The sequence below is a fragment of the Hibiscus syriacus genome, unplaced genomic scaffold, assembly GCF_006381635.1.
Source record: "Hibiscus syriacus cultivar Baekdansim isolate YM2019G1 unplaced genomic scaffold, ASM638163v2 tig00110302_pilon, whole genome shotgun sequence".
Lineage (NCBI taxonomy): Eukaryota > Viridiplantae > Streptophyta > Magnoliopsida > Malvales > Malvaceae > Hibiscus > Hibiscus syriacus.
Window position 1 is genome coordinate 292,501 of NW_024062671.1, and position 26,402 is coordinate 318,902.

Consider the following 26,402-nt stretch of genomic DNA (forward strand, 5'->3'; position numbering starts at 1 on the left):
ATATGTGTCGTCTTCGACTAAGGCGATCAGTTGCTTCTGACAATGTCACAATGAAGTGTTAAAGTTTACGTCCTCTAATCCTTCTCAGACTATCTGCTTTTTAAGAAATGCTTCATTGTTCTAGCATCGTTTGTTCTTTTTCTTCGATAGAGGCAGAATGAGCCTCACCAGCTTCAAGGACTTTTTGTCCCTTGAGATTGTCCTGTTTAAAATTGTTTATCCTCCTTCTTTTATTTTAGAAATGTGAAAAAATTGTTAAATAAAATTCAAAAGTGCTGTCATTTTCTTCCGGCTCACAATAAAAGCAAATTGTAAAACAAGACTTCATTGAATAACAAATAAATCAAATTTTCTTTTAATCCTTCAAAAATTATATACATTTGAAAAGTGTAAATATTAATGCTGATAAAAGGCTTAGGCTGACTTGGGAAGGTAATGTGTTTCAAGTTAAATTTGGGGAAGCAATGTGTTCCAGGTTGTCTTCTTGCGTCCTTGATTCTGGTGTGTTCATTGATCTGATAAAGCAACCGTCATGCTTTTCTTCTGGAAATGTTTATTGGTTCTCAGCCCTCATGAGCGCCTTTGGACTGTGCAGTTCTTTATCAAGAGATGTATAAGATCATCTTTTGTGCAGTGGTTGACAATCTTCGTATGCGAGCCGCCTTTTCAGGTTTTCAACTCGAAATCTCCTTTGGTTTCAAGACGTAATCTAAAATCTTACATCTTGAACCTTTCTTTTATTATTTTTCCCTATCATGCATTAAATATTTTAGAAAACTATTTTTTTGCAAATAAAATTAACCCTGAGGGGCGAAATGAAATCTGAAGATATTATATCCACTTAGAAATCCATGTATGATTAGAAGGGACTTTTCAGGCACGTAATGTAGGCTAGGGCTCATGGTTATGAAAGAAAATGATAAATAGGCCCAAACAAGTGTTTAAGGGTTATCGAACCAATAATCAATTCATTCTGCCATCTTCAATCTTGCTCTGCCTTATTTGAATCTTCTCGCGTGTCTTTTATTTTATTTTCTTTTGGTGTTCTATGATCTTCTGGTGAATTGATTCTAGATCTTTGAACTGCTCGTCTTGAAGTGTTGGATCTGCCTATTTTCTTCTTCTTTTTTCTTTTTTCCTTTTTTTTATTTTTTTATTTTTCTATTTCTTTTTTTCTCATTTTCTTCCTTTTTTCTTTTTTCCTTTTTTTACTCATTTTTTTCTTCTTCTTTTTTTGTTTTTGCTTTCTTTTTTGTGTTTTTTCTATATATCTTCTTTTTCTCTCTGTGTTGTCAACTTAATTTGATCTTCGAGCGCTTCGTATTCAATCCACCATGTGATATCTTGTTATTTCTTCCTATGACTTGCCTCTGTAGTGAAACCCAGATTGATGATGTTCACTCGTACGAGCAGATGTCCTTCATCTTTGCCCATCAGTATAGAGGGTGATCCTTTGGTTAGGGTTGAATCAGAAGAAAAATACTATAGGCTCAAAAGGGGACAACAAGTGATATATATATACATATATTTGAAAGGATAAATGAAACAAAGTCGTTCATCATCTCATACATGGAAGTCTTTGTAAAAGAGATATCCCCAGGGGGACGAGTATTCAAGATTAATCTTATTTACATGAAAAAATGTAATTAATGCATGATAGAATTATTTCAATGATTCTCTTTATTTCTTATTCTCCCATTTTCTCCTAATATGCCCCAATTATTCAAATTCTCAAAAACTCGATGCGCACCACTCCATTTTATCTTTCTTGCAAGAAATGTCCTCGTTATACCCCCAGGATTTATTGAGGTTGAGAAATGAATGTTGGTTTTGTGTTTAGGAAAGGAAATGTGTGATTTTAAAGTCATGATTCTGAAGAAAAAAAAGGTAATGTTATGGAAAAGTTATTTCTGTCTGGGAAGGTAAAATACAAATTTTGGTGCCTCAAGGATGATAGAGGCATGACTTTATGGTTTCATGGGAAAGTGATGTCAGAGTTCTGGTCTCAGTTATTTCAGGTAAGAAACCAAGTAATGATTCTTTCGGTGTTAGATAAGGTATGAAAGGTCTAATCTTATCACTTGTCAAAAGTATATATTTAATGAAATAGTAAAAGAACATTTAATTCATCCAATATTCAAAGAATTAAGAGATTAAAACTTGATTTATTGCTCATAACCTAGAAAAACGGCATAAGTTCAATCAACAAGATATTTATTGAGTATAGAAAGAAAGAACAAAAACACGTTCAAACATGACAATGTCAGTGCAATATGGTTTCATAGTGGGTGAAAGAATTTTTTTCCTTTTTTTTGTTCTCTTCCCCGAGATGTCTTATGACACGTTAAAGGTCAATACCCATGGGTCAAACAAATTCTAGACCCTGATCTTCGGTGCCCACATATCTCAATGATGTGCTTTGATATTCAGATGATGATAGCATCACGTCCATAACTCCTTTTCTAGGTGCGAATGGGGTGACTTCAATTTACCTCAAAAGATTTCGCAGGTTACTCCTAAGATCCATGATTAATGCACGTTGAAATGCAATGTATATCATACAATGTACTATGTATAGATGCTAATGCAAAGACACAATGCAAATACAAAGATGCAAAATGCAAAATGTAAATGCAACAAAGGAATTAATCCCCAAAGTAATTGTCATAAAACAACTTCCAAAGAACACATAATGTCTCAATACACCGAGATAGATGGAAACTACAAATCACATCATATTGCTCGATTTCTTCAATTTTGATCGAATGTGCAAGAAAACAATATTCTTTTATCCTTGGGTTGATGGAAAATTGCAACTCTTCGACTTCTTTTCCAGAAATGCATTTGTTGAGCGACCATATGCGATTGACATCATCCATTGTCCCGTGTTGACTATCATTGTTGTTTGATGACTCAAATATATTATTTCAGCTGTTTCTTCGTAGCAAGTACCAGCTTCAAGTAGAGTAGCTACCATTTCTGAATCATTAATGCGTTTTTGTATTTCTATTATACCTCTTCGAGTGACATTATCATATTAAAAGCCTTCTAATGTGACAATTAACTCAGGAATCAATACCTTCTATATCATGATATATATGAAACATGTGTTAATTCCAAGGTAATTATCCTAGAACAACTTTCAAAGAACACACAACGTCTCAATATGTCAAAGTAGATAAAAATATCCACCCCTTCGTGTGACGTTATTGTTCTAAAAGCCTTCTAACTTTGATAACTAACTCGGGTATTAATAACATGTTTATGCACAAATAAAGAAACAATATAAGGAAAAGATTAAAAATAATAATCAAAGAGAGGAAATGTATGTTAGTGAAATATGAAAAGATTAAATTCAACTAGTAAATGAACCATAAAATACAATGAATAAAACACAGAGGGGAAAATAAAACCCTAACCGCATAATTTCTAGTTCACATGCATTTATTAAAAAATACTCTATTAAAAGACGAAGATTAAAGTTCATTTCTCCTTTGTGTACACTTATTTGGGTACCTATAGATAGAGTTTCAGCATAGTCTTAGATCGGGTGGGTTTCTACACTTATTTCGATCCCCATTGGGCGAGCCAGACCCTCAATCCTCACCCATTATAGGCTTAAGCGGATCGAGTTCAATTCGAGAGGGCATATTTCCCTATTCCTGACACGGAGAATAAATCATCACGAAGACGTAGGGCATATGAACCCCGGAAGCTACTTGCTAGGTCTGACACGGAGAATAAATTCTCACGAAGACTTCGCTTTCACTCCCACTTAAAAGGAAGAGCTCAGTATTGAGCTTATATTATGCAATGCAAGTGTCGTGTGTGAGGAGAATTTCTCAAACCTTTGACAAACAACCACACTAAAATTGAGCTAAACAAATCCAAAATTTTAATATCTAAAAATCAATAAAATGCACATATTAGTATACAAAAATATAAAATTAAATAACGATTGAAAGAAATCAAAGTAATCGTAAATTAAATGAAACTGAATTCTCAATTTTTAACTATGGAGACAATATATAATCGATTTAAGGCTTGATCCACTAAATCCCCAGCGGAGTTGCCAAGCTGTGTACACCATTTTTCGGTAATACGACGAGTCTCGACTCATTTTGTGAAAACCTGATTTTTGTAAAAGAAATGTTTTAGAGTCGCCATCGACCTTTTGGATTAGGTAGATCGAATCTCTAAAAATTTTCTTTTAAAAAGAGTTTTAAGAAAAACTTCATTTTAAAAGATACACCGATCCACATGTAACCAGAAATTCATTTCTTAGTAATAAAAAAAAAAAGTTTGGGGGTCGATTACGTGTGGAGAATGATAAGCACCCGCACAACGCCCAAAATTGGTACCTATCGATTATATATTGTCTCTAAATAGTAGAAATCTAAGAATTCGAATATATATTTAAATTACAATTCCATTATTCCGAATTCAACCATACAATATTATAGAACAAAAATTCTAAGGAAAAATATAAAATATTATCTTATTTCCAATTGAAGAGAAAATACTCCCTAAAATACTTTAGGACGAATATTTCTCTTTCCAACTGAAATAAAAGGAATATAATAATTTTTCCTAAGAATCAATATTAAAATAATTTTTATTCTACCAAAGAAAGAAATTAAATTCATTAATCTGAATTATATTATTAGAAAAGATAAGTGATATTCAATAATTTAAAAATGTCGAGAGTTAATCTCTAATAAAATTAACAAATTGTCTCGATAAGTTTAAAATAGTGAATATTTCATTTTCCCTTCAAAATTAATTAATTTTCAATGCAATCAATTTTTTTAGGTTTCTCAAGTGGGAATATTTATTTATTTTAAAATATCGAAAAATGACATCTAGTTGTAAGAATGTCCCTTCTTAATATTTTAAAATGCATAAATACTACCCTTAATCCAATTATGTAATCGGTTAAGTTATGCTAATGAGGCTTTTAAACAAAATAAAATATGATACATTGAAGAACTTAGAGAAAAAAATATAAATACACATGGATTAAAAGAACAATTCTAAATTTATTTTTAACTTTATATTACTTTAAAAATATATAAATATTTTCTAAATATTATACTGAACATAGAAGCAAATATTTATTCTAAAATAAAATAAAAAAATATAAAATTTATATCATGCTCTACATACAATCTTATGCACATAAAATATTGTATAATAATACAAGTAAAATAAATACCTAGAACATAAAACAATATTCATATGCATTCATTCGTAACTTAGTGACAAAAATAAGTGTAAAGTAAATTTGAGATCATAAATATAAATAAACTAACATCTAGGCATGAAACAAAAAAATCATGTAACAAGAGCACCAGAATTGTAATAAAACCATAAATATACAAGGCTAAAATGAAATAAATAGAAACAGTGGCCAAGTTTAGAGAAATAACCAAGCAATTAATGACTAAACTATACTAAAAATGAACCATAATGTCAAATTCATAAAAAAATAGCAAAATGAGGTATTGGGTGACCAAAATGCTAAAACATGCGAAAGATACAGGGAGCTAAAGGTGATTTTACCCTGATGGTAACCAAAACGAAAACACGCTAAAACTAGGAGGACCTGATGTATGATTTTACCCTTGAAATTTCTTTTCTTTGTATTGATGTTCAGGTTTTTTATTGGAGACCCAAATCCTCCTTTTACAAGTTTGTTATTTTTTTCGATTACCCAAAAAGGAAATCGAAAGCATCTTCCCCTTTTCCTTACATTTTTCAAACCGAGAACTCCACTGCTCCCCTCTGTTGAGAATCGAAACCCCTGTTTTTCTCCCCTTTTTTTTATTCCCTTCCCCCCTTTATCTTCTACCTCCTTTAATTTATGATGGTTTTTTGGTGATGATGATGGACTCAGCATAGGATTGATACTGTGTTGCAGGCATAGGGGCATGGGAGTGATGATGACGATTCACGTGGGATGTTAGAGATGACAGCTAAGTGGGTCAGTCAATCGGGTTGGATCCGAGTATTGGGTTTGAACCGGGTCGGGTCGGATTTGGGATAAAATTGGTGATTACACATATATATATATATATATATATTTCTCATAAAATAAAACAACAATATCTAATTATTATAAATCAAATAAATAAGAGAATATATACCCGTTACATGCTTCACTTAAAATTTACTGTCATAATTTCATGCTAAAAGAATCATAACAATAAATAGATGTGAACAATAATTAAACGGTAGATTCATTCAACAAGATAAAACACTAATCAAATCCTTCTCACAAATATTAAACTCATTTAATGATCTTAAGATAAAATAAGTATTCTCAAGTGAAATTTTTTTTAGGCACCTAAAGTTAATTTTGAGTATAATTTAGACATTTATTTTTGCATTAAACCAAAATATAAACATAAAATGTGTCATTTAACGAATTTTTCTAATGACCATTACTATGTATGCACCTAAAAGTGTAATAGAAAAAATATTAGGCACCTTAAAGTAACAAAAAAAATATTAAATGTTTATTTTTTACCAAAAAAATATTTAAAAACTTATATTTAACTTAAAATATAATTTGAAGACTTATTTTTACATTAAATCTAATTTAATTTTTAATATATACAAATCTGCATTTATTATTGGTTCTTCAATCATTATTTATCAATAAATAAAAATATCTCATACAATTACAGTGGCGCGTGACTGTGTTTGCTTGGACTTTATGTTATAGAATGTTATGTGGCTATTTTTTGTAATTGATAAAATGAATTTCTGTTGAGCCAAAAAGAAAGAAAGAAAGAAAGAAAGAAAAAGCACTTGATTTGCAACAATTGATTGAATAATAAACTTAGTACTTTGTGTTTTTCTCTTTTTTTCCTTTAAATTATTTTTTTAAATATTTTTGTGTTGCTTTCTTATTTTTTTTTTAGATTTTTTTATCAACGGTAATATTAATTTTAATATTAATTGTTGACTACCGGTGATTATTATTTTTTTTGTTCTCTTTTATACTATATTCTTTGGTTTCCTTTTTATTCTTGATTTTTTATACGTTTTTCCTTTTAGTTTTTAATAATTATATCTTTGTGACACGTTTTTTTTTTCTATGGTACGTTTTTGTATTTTTTATGACACATTTTTAGTCGTTTGACTGTTGTTTTAATTTTTTTATTATAGTTTGATTTAACATCGTCACAACAACTGATCAAGGTGACATTTGTTATCATGTTGATTTTCTCTGTTTTAGAGTGTCATATTAGATTTAGATACACAATTTTCGTTCGTGGATAGTTTTTTCACATTGTTCAACTCTGATTTGTGGTTTGTCGATGGTCTTTTAGTAGCTTTATCTTCTTTTGTAATTCGTTTGTCGATGAGAACTAATCTTTTCGTATCTATCTTTTGTTCGAGTATTTTTGGTTAATTTTTTTTACCATTTCCCTTTATAATCATTGTGCGATATTAAGTAATTAGTTTTGTGTTAATGACTATATAAAAAATTCTAATTAGGTGTTTAGTATATGTATGATTGTAAATTTTTATTGTAATTTTAGATATTTTTTTAATAATAAAAAAAACCTAGCCGCTTTTATAAAAAAAATTACTAATTAACAAGTCCATTAAAGCCTTTCATGTTTTGGCTTTTGCCCATTTCAAGAAAAAAAAAAAGTTGTCTTCTACCCATTTCAAGAAAAAAAAAGTTGTCTTTTGCCCATTTCAAGAAAAAAAAAAGTTGTCTTTTGCTTTATGTGTACTCCTCATAAATGATAATGAAAGAAAAATTCAGGAAATGTACTTTATATAGGTTCAAGAGAGAGAAAAAGCATAGTATAATTGAAGAAACCTACCATTTTGTTTTTAAATATTCACTTTCATATATACTAATATATGAGTGTGTGTATGCCTGTATGGGATCATGGGTGGTGGTTTTTATAACCAACTGTACAACGCCAGCCATATTATTCCCATGGTGAGAAGCAAAACCTGACAGCTGCAAGAGCCCAGGCAATCTCAAAATTCTTAATGATGGTAATAAATCATTAGTGGTCCATATGAACCACCTTTTGCTTAAAGTGCAGCACGCATGAACATCATGAATTGCTCATCGGTTCTAAGCCACCCGTTGCTCCTTATTTCTGAACTAATGCAAAAACTTTGGTTTAACTGACAGTCTGACAATACCAGGAAAAACCCTGTATGGGTTTCGTTGGTTGTCGTCCCTTTTTGGTCTCTCACTCACTCACAATCCATGTTTCAACCCGAACATAAAGTTCAACCCTTCATCTCTATTTCTATCTACAAGAAAGACAGATAATGGAAATTTTAATGGCCTTTACCCTCTGTTGCTGTTTGTTAGGATCATATGCACATTAAGCTCGTAACAATTAATAGTGACAAATGTTTTATTTATTTATTTTTAAATTTTATTTTAAAAACATTTGCTATGTGTCTATTTTATTTATAGAAAAGAAGTTAGTGCATCAAATAATGATTTAATTATAAATTATGGCAATCTAAATTTTACTATATGATATAAATTTGATTATTTATTTACACATCTTTTAAAGGTTGTTTATCTTGATTATGATTTTCATTATTTGTTTAGATGAATGACATCGTTAGCCTTTGACCCAACTGTTATTCATTCTTTTCTTCTAGTTTATTTTGTATTTATCTGGTTTTTCTCTCATCACTCTTTCTCTTTTTCAGTTTTCTTTTTATTTTATTTTTACATATATGAGTTATGTTGTTTTATTTTATTTAATAATTATTCCTCCTTCCTTATAAAAATAATAAATTTTTTATTTACTCTTTTAGCACATTTATTTTTGAGTTGAATCTACTACCATCTTTACAATTTACGTTTATTTAATTAGTTTGTTGATTACCTCCTACTTTGGACCATCAAATTGATGCTCTTATATTAATAAGAGTTAGTGATCACCTCAAATTTGTCACATTTAAGTTGCGACAAAATTAATTGTCAATGTGTCATAATTATTCTATTCTTATGTTAGTGGTGATGATGTTTAACCTTTATGAACGACAATGATGTTTGTTTGTAATTTGTTCAGTGTTTGATTGAGTTTTTAATTTTTTTGCACGATCATTTTTCAATTATTTAACAATTAATTTGTACTCTTTATTTGTTTGAGCAGAAATAATTAATTACTCTTTATTTGTTTGAGCAGAAATAATTAATTAATATAATTAAATTATTTTATATTTTATAAAATTTAGTTAGAATATATAATTTTTTATTTTGTTTGCTCTTATTTATTTAATAAAACAAACTGTTATTATTGTTATTCACTCTATGGTGGGTATATTTTTCGCCCTTATCCGACTATGTTTTGGGCTGTTGAGTTTCTGACTTTTAGTCACTTCGTTAGTTTTGAGATATTGGGCAAGTAACCCATTATGCATCCTTTAGATTTTTCATAATCAGTGTTATTACGAGACATTGTATTTGTGGGCTCTGATCTGATTGACACTACCGTTCGATGGATCCCATGCCGTGGGAACCAGATGTAATCTTAATTAACATAAAAAAAGACTGAAAGCAATTGCCTGAACAAAACTACTAGAAACGTGACAACGTTTTGAAATTCTGTTGTTTTCTTCTGGAAGACTTTGTGATCTGGTGGTATCGTTACATTTGCACCTTTGAAGCCTGAACCAATATAATATATTGAAAAAAAGGGGTCGAAACTTTGATGAAGTGGTAATTTTTTGCATAAAAAGTTATAAAAAATGGAGAAGGAAGTGGGTAACGCGGGTTCTTCTCTTGCTTACAAGCTTTTATTTTCATGCCCTTTCGGTCTGTCTCGGCTACAGGTTTTAACTTTCTCTGATTTGTTCCCTCTTGCATTTGCAATTGCTTTAGTGTTTCATTTATTGTGCTCTCATTTGTTTGTCTCGGTGGATGAAGCTGTCCGCAGTTTTCGATGAATCCTACGATAGAATCCCTCATTCAGATACGAATTTGGAGAATTCCATTTCTGAGGTAAACTTAAAGTTTTGAAGCTTTTGAAAGCCGAGTTGTGCACTTTTTTTTATCATTAATATGTTTTTCTTTTGCTTAGACATGGGATCAGAGGGTTCAGAAAACTGGATCTTTATTCAATGGCAAGAAATTTAGGGTATGATCTGATCCGATCTCGTTCATCTCTTAAATTTATGTACTTTTTTCCTATATAAACTTTTAGGTGCACTCTTTTGAGATTCAGGAAAAGAAAATTCGATCCATTTTGTATTGAAGTTCAAGAACCCAGATGATCATGCTTGAACATTCACAAAGTTAATTCATTTTGATTGTTTTTTTCTTCAAAATAGTTTTCTTTATTGTTAGCACTGTTTATAATTTTTACAGTATGGAGGATACAGTGAGAAGAGTGGAGATGGATCAAAGCAAGAGTCTTATGTATGCCTCCATCTCGGATTGACAGATTATAGGTCTCTCTTTAGCTCTATTTGCATTTAAACTGTACACCTGGTAGTATTTCTTTTGTGTTTCATTTTTTGGGGTTGTGGATGTTAGTGCGGCCAATTTCCGTAAATGTCGACAGTGAATATTGAAGAGTGCAAAACAACAACCTTTACATTGTATTTTGGCTGCTATTTAAATCTTTGCAGGCATTGCAAAAGCTTTTACTTTACCTTATTTTATTGATGTTCTTTGATATAATAACGATTCAACACCTCTACTTGTTACCAGAACTTTTGTAGGGACAAACTTGAATCCTTCATGGGAAAATTTCTTGGTTGCATCAGAAGGTATGTCGATATGAATTTACAGTATTCACTGCAGATGAGATTCGTTCTCTTTTCGGTTATCAGTTAACAAATATATATATATATATACTATAGCTAGCAAACGCTTTTTTTTGCCCCTTCATGCCTAAAACAATATAATAGTTCTAGCACATAGAGTTCAGTTAGCTGAAGTTTTTAACTTTGAACTTACAAACGCAGTTGCACTCTTGTTGACTGTTGTTTATACATGCGAGATTCTGCATCTATTGACCATTAGCTGGACTTTTCTGCAGATGACCCGACACAGTGTCAACACACCTCAAGCCCTCTTGGAAATGGTGCAATTGTGGAGGCATCTGACAAGAAAATAGTGGTGCTGCAAAGAAGTAATAATGTTGGTGAATTTCCTGGGCATTTTGTTTTCCCCGGAGGCCACCCTGAGGTAATACATTTTTTAATGGTAAACAATAGATTTTCTTTCTTTATGGTAGCAAGACCCTGCTTTTCTTTTGCGGACAAAGTTAAACTACCATGTTTATCCGCATTCATTGATGTTTTTATGTCTTGCTTTGACAACCCTGCTTTTCTTTTGCGGACAAATTTAAGCTACCATGTTTATCCGCATTCATTGATGTTTTTATACCTTGCTTTGACAGCCTCGAGACATTGGCATAGAAACCCACAAATACAGCAAGGACTCAAAAGATCATGAGCTTGTTAATAAAAAAGTTGCCCAAGAGATGTTTGAAAGCTCTATTCGTGAAGTTGTTGAGGAAATTGGAGTACCAACTACTTCTCTGGTTAGTGACGGCCACTTTCTTGTTGGTGCTGGTTCTTTTTGTTCATGGCTTTGAATTGTCAAAACATTTTATATGCAGAGCTCTGCCAGTCATTTCTTCCAAATAGCTCCTCCTTATTGTTGCATTAGTTTGCCAATACACGCACCCGTACTCGTGAATGTTGGATATGAGAATATGTATTGCAAAAGTTTTAAATTTTCGATTATAATTTATAACCTATACCCATCTAAATATGGTTACTCTAGGGAACATGAGGAGTGCACATAACATAGAAAAAAATGACATTTTCCTCCAAAATCTCATCATATGTACCTTGAGATAGTTGCAAGACAACTTTGTTATTTCCACATAGCAGTTTCATGATTGAATTAATAGCTCTTTTCTGTTCGAGGAAACCATATTGCTGGTCCTAGTTGCATCCTGGTTTCTAGTGAACATATACATCCCTTGATAATTGATTTGATTGTCCATTTGTAATTATTATCCTTTGAAAAGTATTCTGATATAGGCTCTTTTTTCCCTGCTTGCAGTCAGATCCTCTTTTTATTGGCATATCTCGCAGGGTTTTGAATGTTAGACCAGTTATTTTTTTCTTTATTAAGTGCAGTCTTGAATCAAAAGAAATTCATCAACTATATTCCAAAGCACAAGATGGCTATGAATCCATTGAACTTTATACAGTCTCAATGGTAGGTGTTTCACCTCTACCCCTGTATTCTTCCTTCCTGCTTGTGTCTGTGATATCAAGTAAAACCCCATTTTCCTCCTTTTGAGTAGACAGTTTTTAATGCTTTACTAAATGAAGGATAATTATTCATGTTTAAACATGTTACTCCATTTTGTTGATCAGATTGAAGTAGAGCAGATGACATCTAAAATGCCTGGCTGCCATCAAGGTGGATTTGCTCTCTATAAGCTGATGGTTGAAGCCTCCAAGAACATCTGATGCTACCTCACGACTGCTGTTCTCTTCAAGATTTCGCCTCTTCTTAAGTTTGCCTATTATGTGTTCAAAGCAACGACATTCGGTTCATAATTTTTGATGTATTTTTTTTAAAAATGAGTATGATTAAATCAAAATTAAAGTGTTATGTGTTTAATTAAAATAAAAATTATCTGTATGATTGTACCAATTTACAGTTTGTGTTATAATACATATTTAGTATTTTTTTTTAAATTATCCCAACAATAAAAAAGAATAAAGCAAAATGATATTAAATATGAACATTATAAGCTCTTTTTTTCTGCAAATGGAAAGATTAAAAAATGGGTTTCCATCCAATCCTAAGTCAAGCAAAGGAGGTCGAGGAAAGTTTGTTTTATGGCTTTCTCCGCCCAACAGCTTCAGCAGAAAAAACAAAATAAAAGGGCAAAAGGATAAACTACATAGTTGGTCACTCAACTGTCGGTTCTTTTTATTTTGATCACCAAAAATAAAAAAATATGTAAATAAAAAACTAAACTTCAATTCCGTTTTTATTTTAATCACTCATATTTTTGTTTGTTTGTTATTGATATCATATAATATTGACATATATCATCACCAAATTGATAAGAAAAAAAATGAAAAGGAAATTAGGTGTGGACCTTAACAGTGCTCCCAAATCTTATATTTGTTAAATAGTTGATAATATAACGTTTTGGATCAAATTGGGATATAAAGACGTTTAAATAAAAATTTAAATTAATAACATTAAGTTATATTAAAAAAATACATTAATCACTATTAAATTGTAACATGGGAAAATAGTAAATAATTAAATAATTTTAGTATAGTTAAAAAATACAGCATTTAAAATATTTCATTTTATAATTCTTATTTTTAATTGACTTTATATATATAAACAAGTTAATATTCACTTATAATTTTATATAATATAAAACTCTTTTAATTTTACATAGATTTAGGATTATTGAAAGAGTGAAAATAGATGATTGAGTTTAATTCCTTATTTTTTACTAATAAATATCTTCTTATTTTGAATCTACTTATAATATATATATATATATATTAAATCTACTTATTAATTTAAATTTGACTCAATTTATTTTTTTCCGTATTATTTGCTTAAAGAGTTTATCAACTTTTAATAATTCTTAGAAGGCTTAAATATACAAAAGGTGTCTAACTTATGTCCTTTTTTCAGTTTAGTGTCTAACGTTTATTTTGTTTTAGTTTGGAGTCTAACGTTTCATTATGTTATTCAAAATGAGTCAAGCCGTGACAAACCTTTAGTTTTCTCCGTTAAGTGACACGTGTTAAAATCTCGTAATTTTGATTTTTTTTTAAATATTTTAAATATTATTATATTTATAAAAAACCCTTTTTTCTTTTAAATTACAAAAAAGCCTCAAAATCCCTAAAATCTCCAAACCCTATCACTAACCCATCGCCGTCGCCCTTTTCGATCACAACCACTACCATCGATGTAGTCATCATCATAGTTATAAGTCGTCTATCACTAACCCACCGCCGTCGCCCTTTCTGGCCACAACCACCACCATCGACATAGTCATTGTCATCATCATAGTTATAAGTCGCCATAGTTGTCATCGATTGGTCGTTGAAATCGTTTGGGATTGCGATTTTTATCCTAGAGTTCGCGGGGTATAAAACTCCAATTCATCGTCGATCTACCGTTGATCAATCACGATTTCATAGGAATTTTGGTTGTCGAGGGAGGTGAGGTTGGGTGGAGCTTCGTTGACGGGAAATGGCGACGGTCGGTGTGGGTTTAAGGGTTGAAATGAAGGTTTTCAAAGTTTTGAGGTTATTTCAAAATTTGTGTTTTCTTTTTAAAAATATAAATAATTTTATTTTTTTTAATTTTATATACAATTTTTAAAATTATTAGATTGTCTCACGTGTCATTTAACGGAGAAAACTAATGGTTTGTCAATGCTTGACCTATTTTGAGTAACAAAATGAAACGTTAGGCACCAAATTAAAATAAAATAAACGTTAGATACTAAACTAGAAAAACAAGCATAGATTTGACACCTTTTATATATTTAAACCTTCTTAGAATCAAGTAGTGTGCAATTTTTTTCTGTAACCAAAAATAAAAATAAAAATAAAATTCAGAGCAACGGTCATGTGGGTTTGTTCCTTTTTGGTAACCCTAGGTCTTACACCCAAATAGAGTGACGTTTAAGTGAAAATAGAACTTAAGTTTGATGACCAAAATAAACATTACAATAGTTGAATGACCAAGTGTAAACCATAAAATGAAAGTAAAATCTCCTCCTAAAATTTAATTTCTGTTTCAGTTTTTTAAGGTTTTTTTTTAATTATCAAAACAATATCCCTTAAAAGCTGAATTTCTTTAGTTGGGGGAGATTTGGAAAGGGAAATACAGATGGATGATTAATTGCTGGAATTGCAGAGGCAATTCGAGTTCGCGCAGCAGGCTAAATCGAGCATCCGGTTATCGGAGCGGAATGTTGTTGAATTGGTCCAAAAACTCCACGAGCTTCGTATCATCGATTTCGAACTTCTGCATACTGTTTCCGGAAAAGAATATATCACTCCCGTAATGCTCTCTCACTCTCTCATGTTTGGCTAGGGTGAAAATATGGAACACAATAGTAAAAGATACGCACTCGGATGTTTTAGGCGGTAGTGATTTTTTCTGTTTTGTCTAATGTATTATAACGATTGTTTAGTTATCATGTAAATGATGTTAGAAAATGCACGTGGTTCTTCTGGATTGTTGTGTAAAATTTTATTAATGGAGTATTTTGTTTTTAGGCCTTGTGTATTTGATTTGTTACAAGTGAATTATTTTAAGAATTTTATGATTGTAATTATCTATTTGTATTGTAGGAGCAATTAAGGCATGAAATTTCTGGAGAGGTGAAGAAAATAGGACGTGTTTCTTTGATTGATCTTGCGGATAATACTGGGGTGGATTTATATCACGTTGAGAAGCAAGCTCAACATGTAGTTTCAGAGGATCCGGGGCTCATGTAGATTCAAGGAGAAATTATATCACAATCTTATTGGGATACCGTGGCCGAAGAAATCAATGAGAGACTGCAGGAGTGCAGTCAAATTGCTTTAGCTGAACTAGCTGCACAGTTACATGTTGGCTCTGAGTTGGTGGCATCTGTTTTGGAGCCTCGCCTTGGGACTTTGGTAGCTTATTTTCCTAGTAATTACTTTTGTGATTTAGACAAAATAGAGGGAGAATTTATTTTGACAGTTTTATTTTTTTGCTACTTGGCTTTTTTAGGTGAAAGGTAGACTTGAAGGTGGGCACTTGTATACACCTGCATATATAGCTCGTGTCAGTGCCATGGTTCGTGGTGCATCCAGGGGCATAACCGTACCGACAAATTTGTCTGTATTGTGGAGCACTTTGCAGCAGCTTCTGCAAGAAATGGAAGGAGCCACTGGTATAGCTGTTGAAGGTTCACTCTTCCAATCCCTTTTCAATGGGCTGGTTAAGGAAGCCGAGGTTCTTGGAACACTTCGTGCAGGAATTCATTGGACTCCAACTGTATGTAACCTAATCTTTTCATTTGATGTTTGTGATTGAAAAATCAAAGTCAGTTTCGAGATAAGTGAAGTGACACTTTCTAACCTCACTTTTATATGCTAAGGAAGGCATCTTCTTTGCAGATTTCTCGAGGTAACAGTTACAATGGAAGAATTCAATGATTTAAAATGCAAGATAATTACTTCATAATAATTTTTTTCTCCTTCTCAAGTAGTGCTAGTTGTAAACATTTAAAGCTGCTTCAGCTCTTTTTCTTTCATCCTGGTAAACTCTGAAAATACACCAAATAAAGAAATAGGGGAATCTGAGGAGTCTGCAAGTTTATATTTTGAAGAAATTCAAAATGTTTTCTTTTTCAAGTTTTTTAATAGTTGAGTGTGATCATGCAACAGGTTTTTGCTATTGCCCAAAAGGAGTGTGTTGATTCTTTCTACTCACAGGTCTGTTGCCTCTTGCTTTGGATTTTTTGTAATTGTATTTGATAAGGATGCTTATACAAAGGCATTTCATGCATCTCATATGATATGCCTCTCAAAGTTTGTTTATGTAATTTTGTGATGGTTCTGATTCTATTTATTTATTTATTCCTTGGTAGTCTATTGCACTTTTGCATCAATCTACTAATGTTTTATCACATGCATTCAAAGTTTCATTTCTTTTGAAAATTAAAGTTTCAGTAACAGATCCAGATTATTAAGTGCAACTGCATATAATCTTTGGTTTATCATACTTGTAAGCATACTGAGTATTATCACTAATTATGTTCTCTTTGCATGTTAGATAAACATCACTGTATCATATTCCTCATTTTGTCTCTTTTGCTTACAGAACTCTTTTATCAGTTATGACTCTCTGCAGAAATTTGGAATTTCTCAGCCCACTCAGTACTTGCAGGTAATTTACTTTGTTGAACTATTAATAACGCAATAAACAGATTATGTGGTAATTATGTCAAATTGAATGATTTACTATGGTTTTAATTTAATAAAAAATTGGTTGTATTCTCCAATTTAGCCCAGATTTCCCGAGGGCATGCCACTAGTTACAGCATTTGTTCACCCCTCAATGATTGAGATGTTGGATGCTGCTATTGAGGATTCAATTGATCGTGGTAGCTGGTAAGAACTACAAATAAATCTTCATAATTTGTGTCCATGTAATTATTCAGTTCATTGGTATTTAACTTGACTTTTTATCCTGAGATGGAACTTTTGAAAATTAATTGTTCATAAATATTTATTTTTGTGAAAAAATGTTTGTAAAGTTTTTAAACATGATCTTATTGCATTATGTGTTTCAATGTCATTTTCTTTTTGATTTTGTTATCCCTGGTCTAATTGGATTTAACATGGCAGGCATGATTCTGTTTCTCTATTGCCAGCATCCTTTGGAGCCCAAGATGAATTGAAGATTTTGTCCCTTTGCCCTTCTGTTCAGTCAGCACTCAAGGAAACATGTTATTGTCCTTTCTGGCATTTGTTCTTATACTTATTTTATTATATTTATATTACATATATTTATTTTATGCTCTTTTTCAGGCTAATAAGGCACTCATCGTAGGGGATTCCTATTTATTTAGCAGCAGCTTTGTGAAGGTAAGACTTTCAAGATGATTTGTATTAAGTGCTTCAGATTAGTTAAAGAATTCAGTATTTAGTAACACTTCTCTCGACTTAGATCAAAAAGTTCCTGTATCTGCACTCCATGTAATTATACCAATATTTATTCTGACATGAAGATTCTAAGTGGGACCGGCATATTCAATCTGATTGATGCAGTTTGCCATGATTTTAATTGAAATGCAAGGTAACAAGGAATAAGACATTTTGGTCATTTATAGTTTTAGATGTGGTATCACGCATAACAGCAAAATCTTAATAGCAGTCCCGCTGATTTTTAGCAAATTTATGGAGGAAGAAAAAACAAGTTTTATCATTTGAATAAGATGATAGAAAACTTCTCTCTTTTAAAATCTAACATGTCATGGCTGAATAAATTTCTTTTCCTAAAGGTCCATAAGTAATGGGATGCTGACATGTCTGCTTATTTAGCTGTCAAGCTAAACTTTTCAAAATATTTAACTCCCCTTTTCTGGCTAACTTTTTTTAGCCATGTTAACACCCAACACCCTATGCTGGCATTCTTTATTTCCCTATGCACGAATTTGCAGTAAAATTATAGGTTTTGATATACTAATCGAAGTAAGTCTGCATTTATATTGTGCTGTCTTTGATTCTCATAAAATTAGGTGCCCACAATTTTCTGTCCTTGTTGGTTAGGATATCTATGATCGTGTAGAGAAAGAGATGGAAACCCTTAGCCATGCAGGGTCTTCCACTGTTGTGCTGGGTGATGATTTGCATATGACTAAGGAAGTTAAAAGCGGACATGATTTAAGCAAGTCTTCAGAGCCAGTTGAAATTGTTACTGAGAGTGGCAACAGAAAACATGGTACTGAGAAAGGATCAAAGAAGAAAAAGGGAAAATCCTATGGAACAAAAACAGTGTCAGCTGAAGGTGATTCAGAAAACGAGGATTACGTACCTACCAAATCAAAGAAAAACCAGAAGAAAGGCAAGGGCACATCTTCCTCTCTGGGTGAAGATTCAAGAAAAGCAGCTAAGAAGGACTCAATTAAAGTGCAGGAGGAAAATGTGCCTTCAGAAGAATGGTTAATGCAAAAGCTCACGGCTCTGCTTCCTAATTTAGAAGAACAAGGTCTATAAGTTGTTGTTGTTATCCATCAATTAGCACATCAGTTTGGGTTTTCTATCTGACTTTTGAAATATTTGGTTATTTGGTGGTCTATTTTTCAGGTGTTGATGATCCTCAAGCAATTCTAAAGTATTTGGCTGACTATTTAAAACCTAAACTAATAAATTATTGGAAGGAGAAAAGAAAGGCATTGTTCACAGAAAATGTGGAGAAAATGAAACATTTGCTTGATACTGTGCAAAGGAAACTTGGTGAGGTTGGCATGGTTTCCATTTCTGTTATCTAGTATTATGTACGCATTTCTCTTGGAAATTTTGTTGATTTCTTTTCTGCACCTTAAGTTAACTAATAATTCTTCTCTCTTTACTGATCTTGTCTTGTTGCAGTCTTTCTTAAATATGCAGCTTTATGAGAAGGCATTAGATTTGTTTGAAGATGACCAATCAACTTCTGTAAGTTCTTCCCACAATGGTCCATTTCAAAGAGATTGCTTTCGTTGATGAAATGGCTTATGATGGGCTTTATCTGTTTGATAGGTTACTTTGCACAGGCACTTGCTTAGAACTGTTGCCACTTCAATAGCTGATATGTTTTTCCATAATCTGGTAGGACTTATGTATGACTTGTTTTAATTTACTTCCTATGCTCCTATTCTGACGAAGTGAATGTATGCCTCATGGTTTGTGCGGATGCCACTTGAGGAGTTTCTTCTTGCCAAGGGCATTTCTGCGGTACTTTTCTACCTTCAATCTTTCTATTGTTTGAAGTTTGCTTTGTGCGAGTTTTAAATAGGTAGAAAAAAGAATTTGTGAAAACAACTAATAAGAAATGTGCGATTATTATATTTTAGTCCTTATTAACATGTCTAGTTAAATGAGTTCACAACAAAGAGCTAGCTTCGACAGATGAATTCTGTAGGAATGGCTATCTACCTTTACATCTGAAGTGAGAGAAGCTCCAGCTTCTCTCTAACTAGGTGTTTTCAAATTTCAAATTTCCAAGGGAGAGAGAAAATATGGGTGTCGTTTATACAGCCCTCACTACCGTCATCCATCATTAGTCTTCCACCTTCAGTCGCTTGTCGTCCGCCGTCCTCCGACCATCGTCCGCCGTCCTCCAACCACCGTTCGCCGTCTTCCGACCACCGTCCACCGCCGCACTCCGACATCCTTTTGACGCCGTTTTTCTCAAGGATATTCGTCTACCCACAACGTTTCCTTTTTCCTGGTTATTTTTGTTAGATTCCTTTTCAATCGGAGCAAATCTACTTGCCTTTCTTCGCCGTTCTTTTCCACCACCAGTTTCCCGAGTTTCGTTTTAACCGTTCCACTGTACTCGTCGGATGCTCGTGACAAAAACCCAAGTTCTCTACTGTGAATAATCACTGCTGGTCAACGGATCTTCTTGAGAAAAACTTATTTTTCCAGATCGTAGTTATTGGCTCTGGGTTTTCACGTTTGGAGGCATATCTTACCTAGCATTTTACTTCTCTGATTTTTTCGTTCAAATCTGCATTCAAAATCCAGGACAGTTTGTCAAGTCTCTAGGTGTTTTATTTCAACAGTCAGTCATCATGCCAAGTGTTGGAATCCTACCTTCTCTCAAGATGAGACCTCCGGTTCAAGTTCCTTCACCCTCTGCAGCTGCGCATTCTCTGTCATCTCACCTTTCTCATCGTGATGAGGTTCGTACTATCTTCATTATGGGTATGCCTGAAGATGTCAAAGAGAGAGAGTTGCAGAATTTTCTGAGATGGCTTCCAGGTTTTGAAGATTCACATTTGAGCTTCAAGGGAGATAAGCCCAAGGGTTTCGCACTCTTCTCAACCGTTAAATTTGCAGTTGCTGCCAAGGATGCCCTTCAGAAATTAGTTTTTGACGCTAAGTTAAAGTCCTTCTTGCACATCGAGATGTCAAGGAAGAATCTTGTTGTTAAAAGAGTAGTTACAGATTCTGATTTTGACAAGTATGGAGGTTTTCCTGTTCCTCCAGTACTACCATTGCCAATTCCAGCTTCTGTAGCATCTCCTAGTTTTCATGTGTCAGTTAAAGAAGTCTGCTACGATGAAAAATCTGCAGTAAATGGTGTACACGAGGGATCCAGGGAGTCGATCACAAAGGGGTGCAGAGTTGACAAGTCTGGATGCTTCACGTTATTTGTTGAAAATTTACCAGAGAAGATTCATTGGGAGAGGTTTGGATCTCTTTTTTGCTCTCATGGTCGGGTACTTGATGCTTTTATTCCAAATAAAAGGAATTCAAAAGGAGTTCGCTTTGGTTTTATTCGCTTCGCACCAATCGAAGAAGCAAGGAGAGCAATCTCAAAAATGAATGGCTCTCGTATCGACGACAACAAAATTGGTGTTTCTTTCGCTAAATTCAAACCTCGACATTCCTATTGGAGAAAGTCCTCGACAGGTGTTCTTCGCAAGTCCGGGATGGAAGATGATTCGAGGATGAATCATTATAAAGTTGAAGGTGTTATAGATGAAGAAAAACTTCAGGTGTTGAGCAATTGTCTAGTGGGGTGGTGCAAGGACTTTGTCAAAATTGGTCATCTCGCTAGACAAATGCAAGCGAAGGGTCTCACTGGCTTCACCTTAATGAGAGCTGCTGGTAATGTGATTTTAATGATTTTCGAAGACAATGCTTCACTGAGAAGTGTAAAGAACGATAAATCAAAGATTCTCGCAGAGTGGTTCTCCTTAGTCGAAGCTTGGTCAGAGAGTTTGGTAATGGAGTGTCGTCGAGTATGGTTAGTTTGCGAGGGTGTTCCTTTTCATACATGGAATTGGAATACTTTCAAGAACATTGCTGATAAGTGGGGTTTATTACTAGCTATCGACGAAAGTTGTCATTCTCCATCATCCTTTGATCGGGCAAAAATTCAAGTGCTCACAAAGGCTGATGCGAGAATTGATGCGATGGTGGAATTGAAGGTTGGTGACAACTTCTTCAAGGTCATGGTGCATGAGATAGAGCCTTCATTCAAACCAAACTCTTGGGCTCCTGAAGAAGACGAGTCTCATTAGATCTTGTTTCTTCAATTGTGGTTTTGTTTTAGTTCATATGGCTGTAGGTGTTGCTTTTAATTTGCATTATATTCTGTTGCGCTATTTTATTCCTACTGCTGGTGGTGTAATTAGAAGTAAGGTGATTAGACTGTGGCTTTGTATGAGGTTATATGAGGTTAAGGTGTTTGTTGTAATGGTGTTCATCACCATGAGAGGATATTCCGTGGTATCTTTTGTATCGGGTATTATTATCAATAAAATTTGAGGTACTCTTTTCTTCCTTCCAATGTTCGTTAACATACTTTAAGTATGTGAACGAATAAGAAGGGAGTTTTTAATGAGACCTCCAACTTCTATCAAAAAAAAAAAACATGTCTAGTTATCTCTCCTGGTGCTTTCCATGACCCATCACCCATCACGATTTTTTTTTAAATATTTTTTGTTCAAAATTTTCATTAGTGATGCCACCAGACAAGCATTGCCATCTTTCTTATCAGGAAATGCTCCTAATGAGGGTATTCATGCCAAAGATTTATGTTAACTTTTTCAAACCTTTAATTTCTGGCATGAACTATTGCAGGAAAAAACTTTGGAAATTGAATACATAAGAGCTGTTACCCCTCGAAAAGAGGAAGAGCCTTCTCCACATGATGATTGGGTCAGTGCAGTGGATGGTTCTAGTCCTAGGTAAGCCTTCCAACACTTAACCATTACCCAGGTGCTTCATTTTGCTTTCGCCGCAACATTACTGTTGATGTAGGTGTTTATCTTATTTATTAAGCAAGATTAGATCACTTTGATTTGGTTCTCTTTACACTTATTTCCTGACACTGCTTAATAAACATTGTTTCGCAGGTTTATTTTAACTGGTTGCTATGATGGCTTGGGAAGGTAAATAGCCTTTTTATTGTCTGATTCTTTCTAACTTTTAATTCATCCATTTTCTTTTTGTTGCTTTATGGATTTATTTTTCAGAGGATTTTAGTTGACAGAAATTATGTTTTTTTCCCTCAATGGAATTTCCTTAAGGGTATGGAAACGAGCGGGATGGTGTATGCATATACTAGAACACAGTGGGGCAGTTTCTTCTGTTAGTATCATCAACTCAGAACGTTAGTGCTGGTAGTGGTCATCTTTAACATTTTAGCCCTTGATATTGATTAAGCCTTTTTTATGTATTAAATACATCATACATGCTATTGCTTTATTCTGATATTAATGGACGACTCTGAGCCTACTACTATATGTGTCATCCTTTTTTATCTTTTGGTGGAAAGGGAATACATTTTTCTGTAGTGTCTATATGCCTAATCCTAAATCTATCCCTATATGCAAGGGCAGGAAGTGCTACAGTAGCCACTGCTTCAAAAGATCGAACTTTGAGGCTGTGGAAGGTAATTACACAAAATGAATTTGTATTGAAATGGAAAATTAACTACTAATTGATACATCTTTTTCCTATAAAAGTTTGATGCAGAGGACTCTAGTGACCATCCTGCAAGGATAAGAGCGTTCAAGATATTGTGTGGGCATAATGCATCTGTACACAGCATTGTAGCAAAAACTTCGGGAGATATGGTATTGGCTATTCTATAAATCGTAGTTTCTTTTTTTCTGTATTGTACAGTGATAATGTTGATTTCTAACATCAGGGTCCTTGTCTTTGTTTCTTTACTTGATATAGATTTGCTTGGGTTCTTGGGATTGCACCATCATCAATTTATGGTGTACAAATGACTCTGATATAGATGGGGATACGGTGTCAGTCAAGAAAGGAAAGTGAATAATAGAGTTGAAGAACCTCAATCTGAGGTACGCCATCCTTTTCATTTGATCCCTCTGAATTTTGATTTTCAAGTAGCTGATTTATTTACCATCATGCATGAGCTTCATTTAGTAATATCCCTGCTTTTTCAAAACTCTTTGAAAGTAAAACTAGAAGAACATGTACTTTTCTGATAGCATCAATGATAAATGTAATACCTTGTCATCTATTAATCTCTGGTCTTGTCCTTGCTTACTCTTACGATGGTAGAATTTGGATGCCTTTTGATCATTATCATTAATTTTGATGTTTCTCTGAAATTTTTATGACACCACAATATCATTCTAAAGAATTTTGTGTATTTATTTATCCGCATTGGCTTTTCTGATATAAATTTTGAAATTTCCACCTTTTCCCCTCTACATCCTTCATGTTTTTTGCAGGGAGAGGCAGTGTCTACACTTGTGGGCCATACACAGTGCGTCTCCTGTGTGGCTTGGCCTGAACACGAGACAATTTATTCATCATCATGGGATCACTCTGTTAGGAAATGGGATGTTGAAACGGGCAAAGATTTGTCTAATATAGTATGAATCCCCCCTCCTCCCTCCCCCTCTATATCTGTTTATGGTTATATTTGCATGAACTTGCATTCTAGTTATATGATGTGAATTATATTTTATGCTACTTGTATCATGTCTGCATAATTTTAATGCTATTTCTTAGGTTGTTTTTTGTTTTTTGTTCCCCAACCTGGTTCCTTTTTCGCTTTCATATTTTTTTCATTTATGGCATCCCTTTTACCCATTTAACTGTTTTTATAGTCCTTCCTCCAATGCTGCCCGCCATCCCGAGAGGTTGGCTTCATTTAACATCTATGTTCTCTTCATTCTTGTATGTCATACATGTTGGTCAAACTTTTTCATGAAATTTTGCAAACTGTAACTTTTTTTTACTTATGATTGAAATTTGGGCAATCGTTGTGTTTAGTATTTGGCTTGACATTGGTTCATACCTTAGTTACATGCTAGATGCAATTATATGTTGGTTCATTTGTTTCCCTTTTTTTTTTCTTTGGAAAGTTTTTAAGGTAGAAATCCTTTACCCCCAAAGTTTGAATGTATCATCCTCTATCATGCAGTCCTGTGGCAAAGTCCTCAACTGCATTGATATAGGAGGTGAAGGATCAGCTCTCATTGCTGGTGGTGGTTCCGATTCAATTCTTAGAATATGGGATCCTCGAAAGCCAGGTCTGTTTTTCTTAATTCCATCTATAATGTTATGCTTTTCTTTTTCCTCCCTTTCTCGCCCATTTGTTGCACATACTGACACATGAAACTGATGAAATTTCCATCTAACCTGAATTTTTTTTACTTTTAAAGGAACATCGGTACACGTGTTTCAGTTCTCTTCGCATAGTTCTTGGATTTCAGCTTGCAAGTGGCACAATTGGTCTTCTGTTCATTTACTTTCATCATCCTATGATGGGAAAGTAATGTTGTGGGATCTACGTACAGCGGTATCGTATTTATATTCTTTTTATTCTCACGATTTTAGCTAATATAATACATACCAAACCAGATGCTAACATTTGTGTATCTGGATATCATTTTGATAAATACCCTTTTCATGTGGCAGTTTCCTCTTGCTATCATTGATTCACACAAAGATAAGGTATGATCCTAATTTGTCACTGAATTCTTTTGATGTACACTACAAGAAAACATATATAAAATTCCCCATTAATGTGGCCTGGCTGCATTTTTAGGTATTATGTGCAGATTGGTGGAAGGGTGACTCTGTGGTGAGCGGTGGGGTTGATGCGCAGCTCCGTATTTCCTTGGACATCTCTATCTAGTGAGGTAAATTTAGCTATAATCTTTACATGTTTATCAACCATTTAGCTTTATCTGCTCAAATACGAGTGAGAGTGTACCTTTTTCCTTTTTTTACCAAATGTTAAAAACTGAACTGGATTTCGAACTAGACCGACCTCCGGTACCCCAGTCCAATTGGTTGAACCGGACAGTTGAAGAATACGTTTTTCATTCCCTGGAACTTTCACTAATGTGATGTCTACTTTTGTTTCATTGATCATGATAAGGTGATGTTAACTTCGCTTTTTCTTGCTATAGAAGAAAGAACACGACGAACTCGAGATCGGAGCCTGAGAAATTGGTATTAAGTTGGAGGCTTGGCCATTAAAGAATGATTGTCATTGTGTGAAACGTCAAACCAATTTTGTTCTGCGAACTTTAACATATGTAAACAAAGACATTTCCTTCAAATGTCGACGTAAAAAGGATTATGTTTTATTTGTTTACTTATCATGTATTTGCTTACGTATACTACATGCATTTTTATGTTTTATTTTTGTTAAAGACCATTGGACACGTGAGATGTCATTTGAATTTAGTTACATTATATGTTTTATTTCCTTTTTACATATTATAACTAAATTTACTTTTGCAAGTGACAAAGCAACGAGAGCAAAATCAATGTCATAAATCTCGTTCCTAACAATTTTAGTTCAGATGCATTTCAATGCCACGAAATCTAGTTTTGAGAATTTCCCCTCGCTTATTATTTTTACTTGCAAGCAGCTAATTATTGTTTACAATGTTATTGTATTTTCAGTTTTCTATCGATAACACAATACGTAGGTTGAAATTGAATATCATATATTAACAAAAAAAAATACGAGTACAGTTTCTAAATACTTGATTAATTTAAATTAATAATTTCAGTTTTATGTGTTATTTTTATTAAATTATTTTAAACTCATAATTAGTTGGCTAAATGATTTAATAATGATGTAACCTTTTTGCGGGTTGTTCACGTGAGTGTTTTATGTT

General features: G+C 33.2%; 1 protein-coding gene and 2 pseudogenes across 2 annotated transcripts; all 3 read left to right on the forward strand.

Annotated features, from left to right (window-relative positions):
* The first annotated feature begins 9,487 nt into the window (after positions 1-9,487).
* On the forward strand, positions 9,488-12,603 carry LOC120116679 (nudix hydrolase 9-like). 2 transcript variants are annotated; one of them, XM_039137098.1, is made up of 9 exons: positions 9,488-9,834; positions 9,929-10,003; positions 10,083-10,139; positions 10,370-10,452; positions 10,715-10,773; positions 11,046-11,194; positions 11,409-11,552; positions 12,083-12,241; positions 12,403-12,603. In XM_039137098.1, exons 1-9 carry the CDS (start codon positions 9,751-9,753, stop codon positions 12,496-12,498), a joined length of 906 nt encoding a protein of 301 aa, XP_038993029.1. In that variant the 5' UTR covers positions 9,488-9,750; the 3' UTR covers positions 12,499-12,603. The 2 variants fall into 2 exon arrangements, with proteins under 2 accessions (XP_038993029.1, XP_038993030.1); XM_039137099.1 differs by lacking the exon at positions 12,403-12,603 and having other exon boundaries at positions 9,492-9,834; positions 12,160-12,180.
* Positions 12,604-14,911: 2,308 nt separating this feature from the next.
* Positions 14,912-19,450, forward strand: LOC120116677 (annotated as a pseudogene).
* On the forward strand, positions 19,404-25,828 carry LOC120116678 (annotated as a pseudogene).
* The last annotated feature ends 574 nt before the right edge of the window (positions 25,829-26,402 follow it).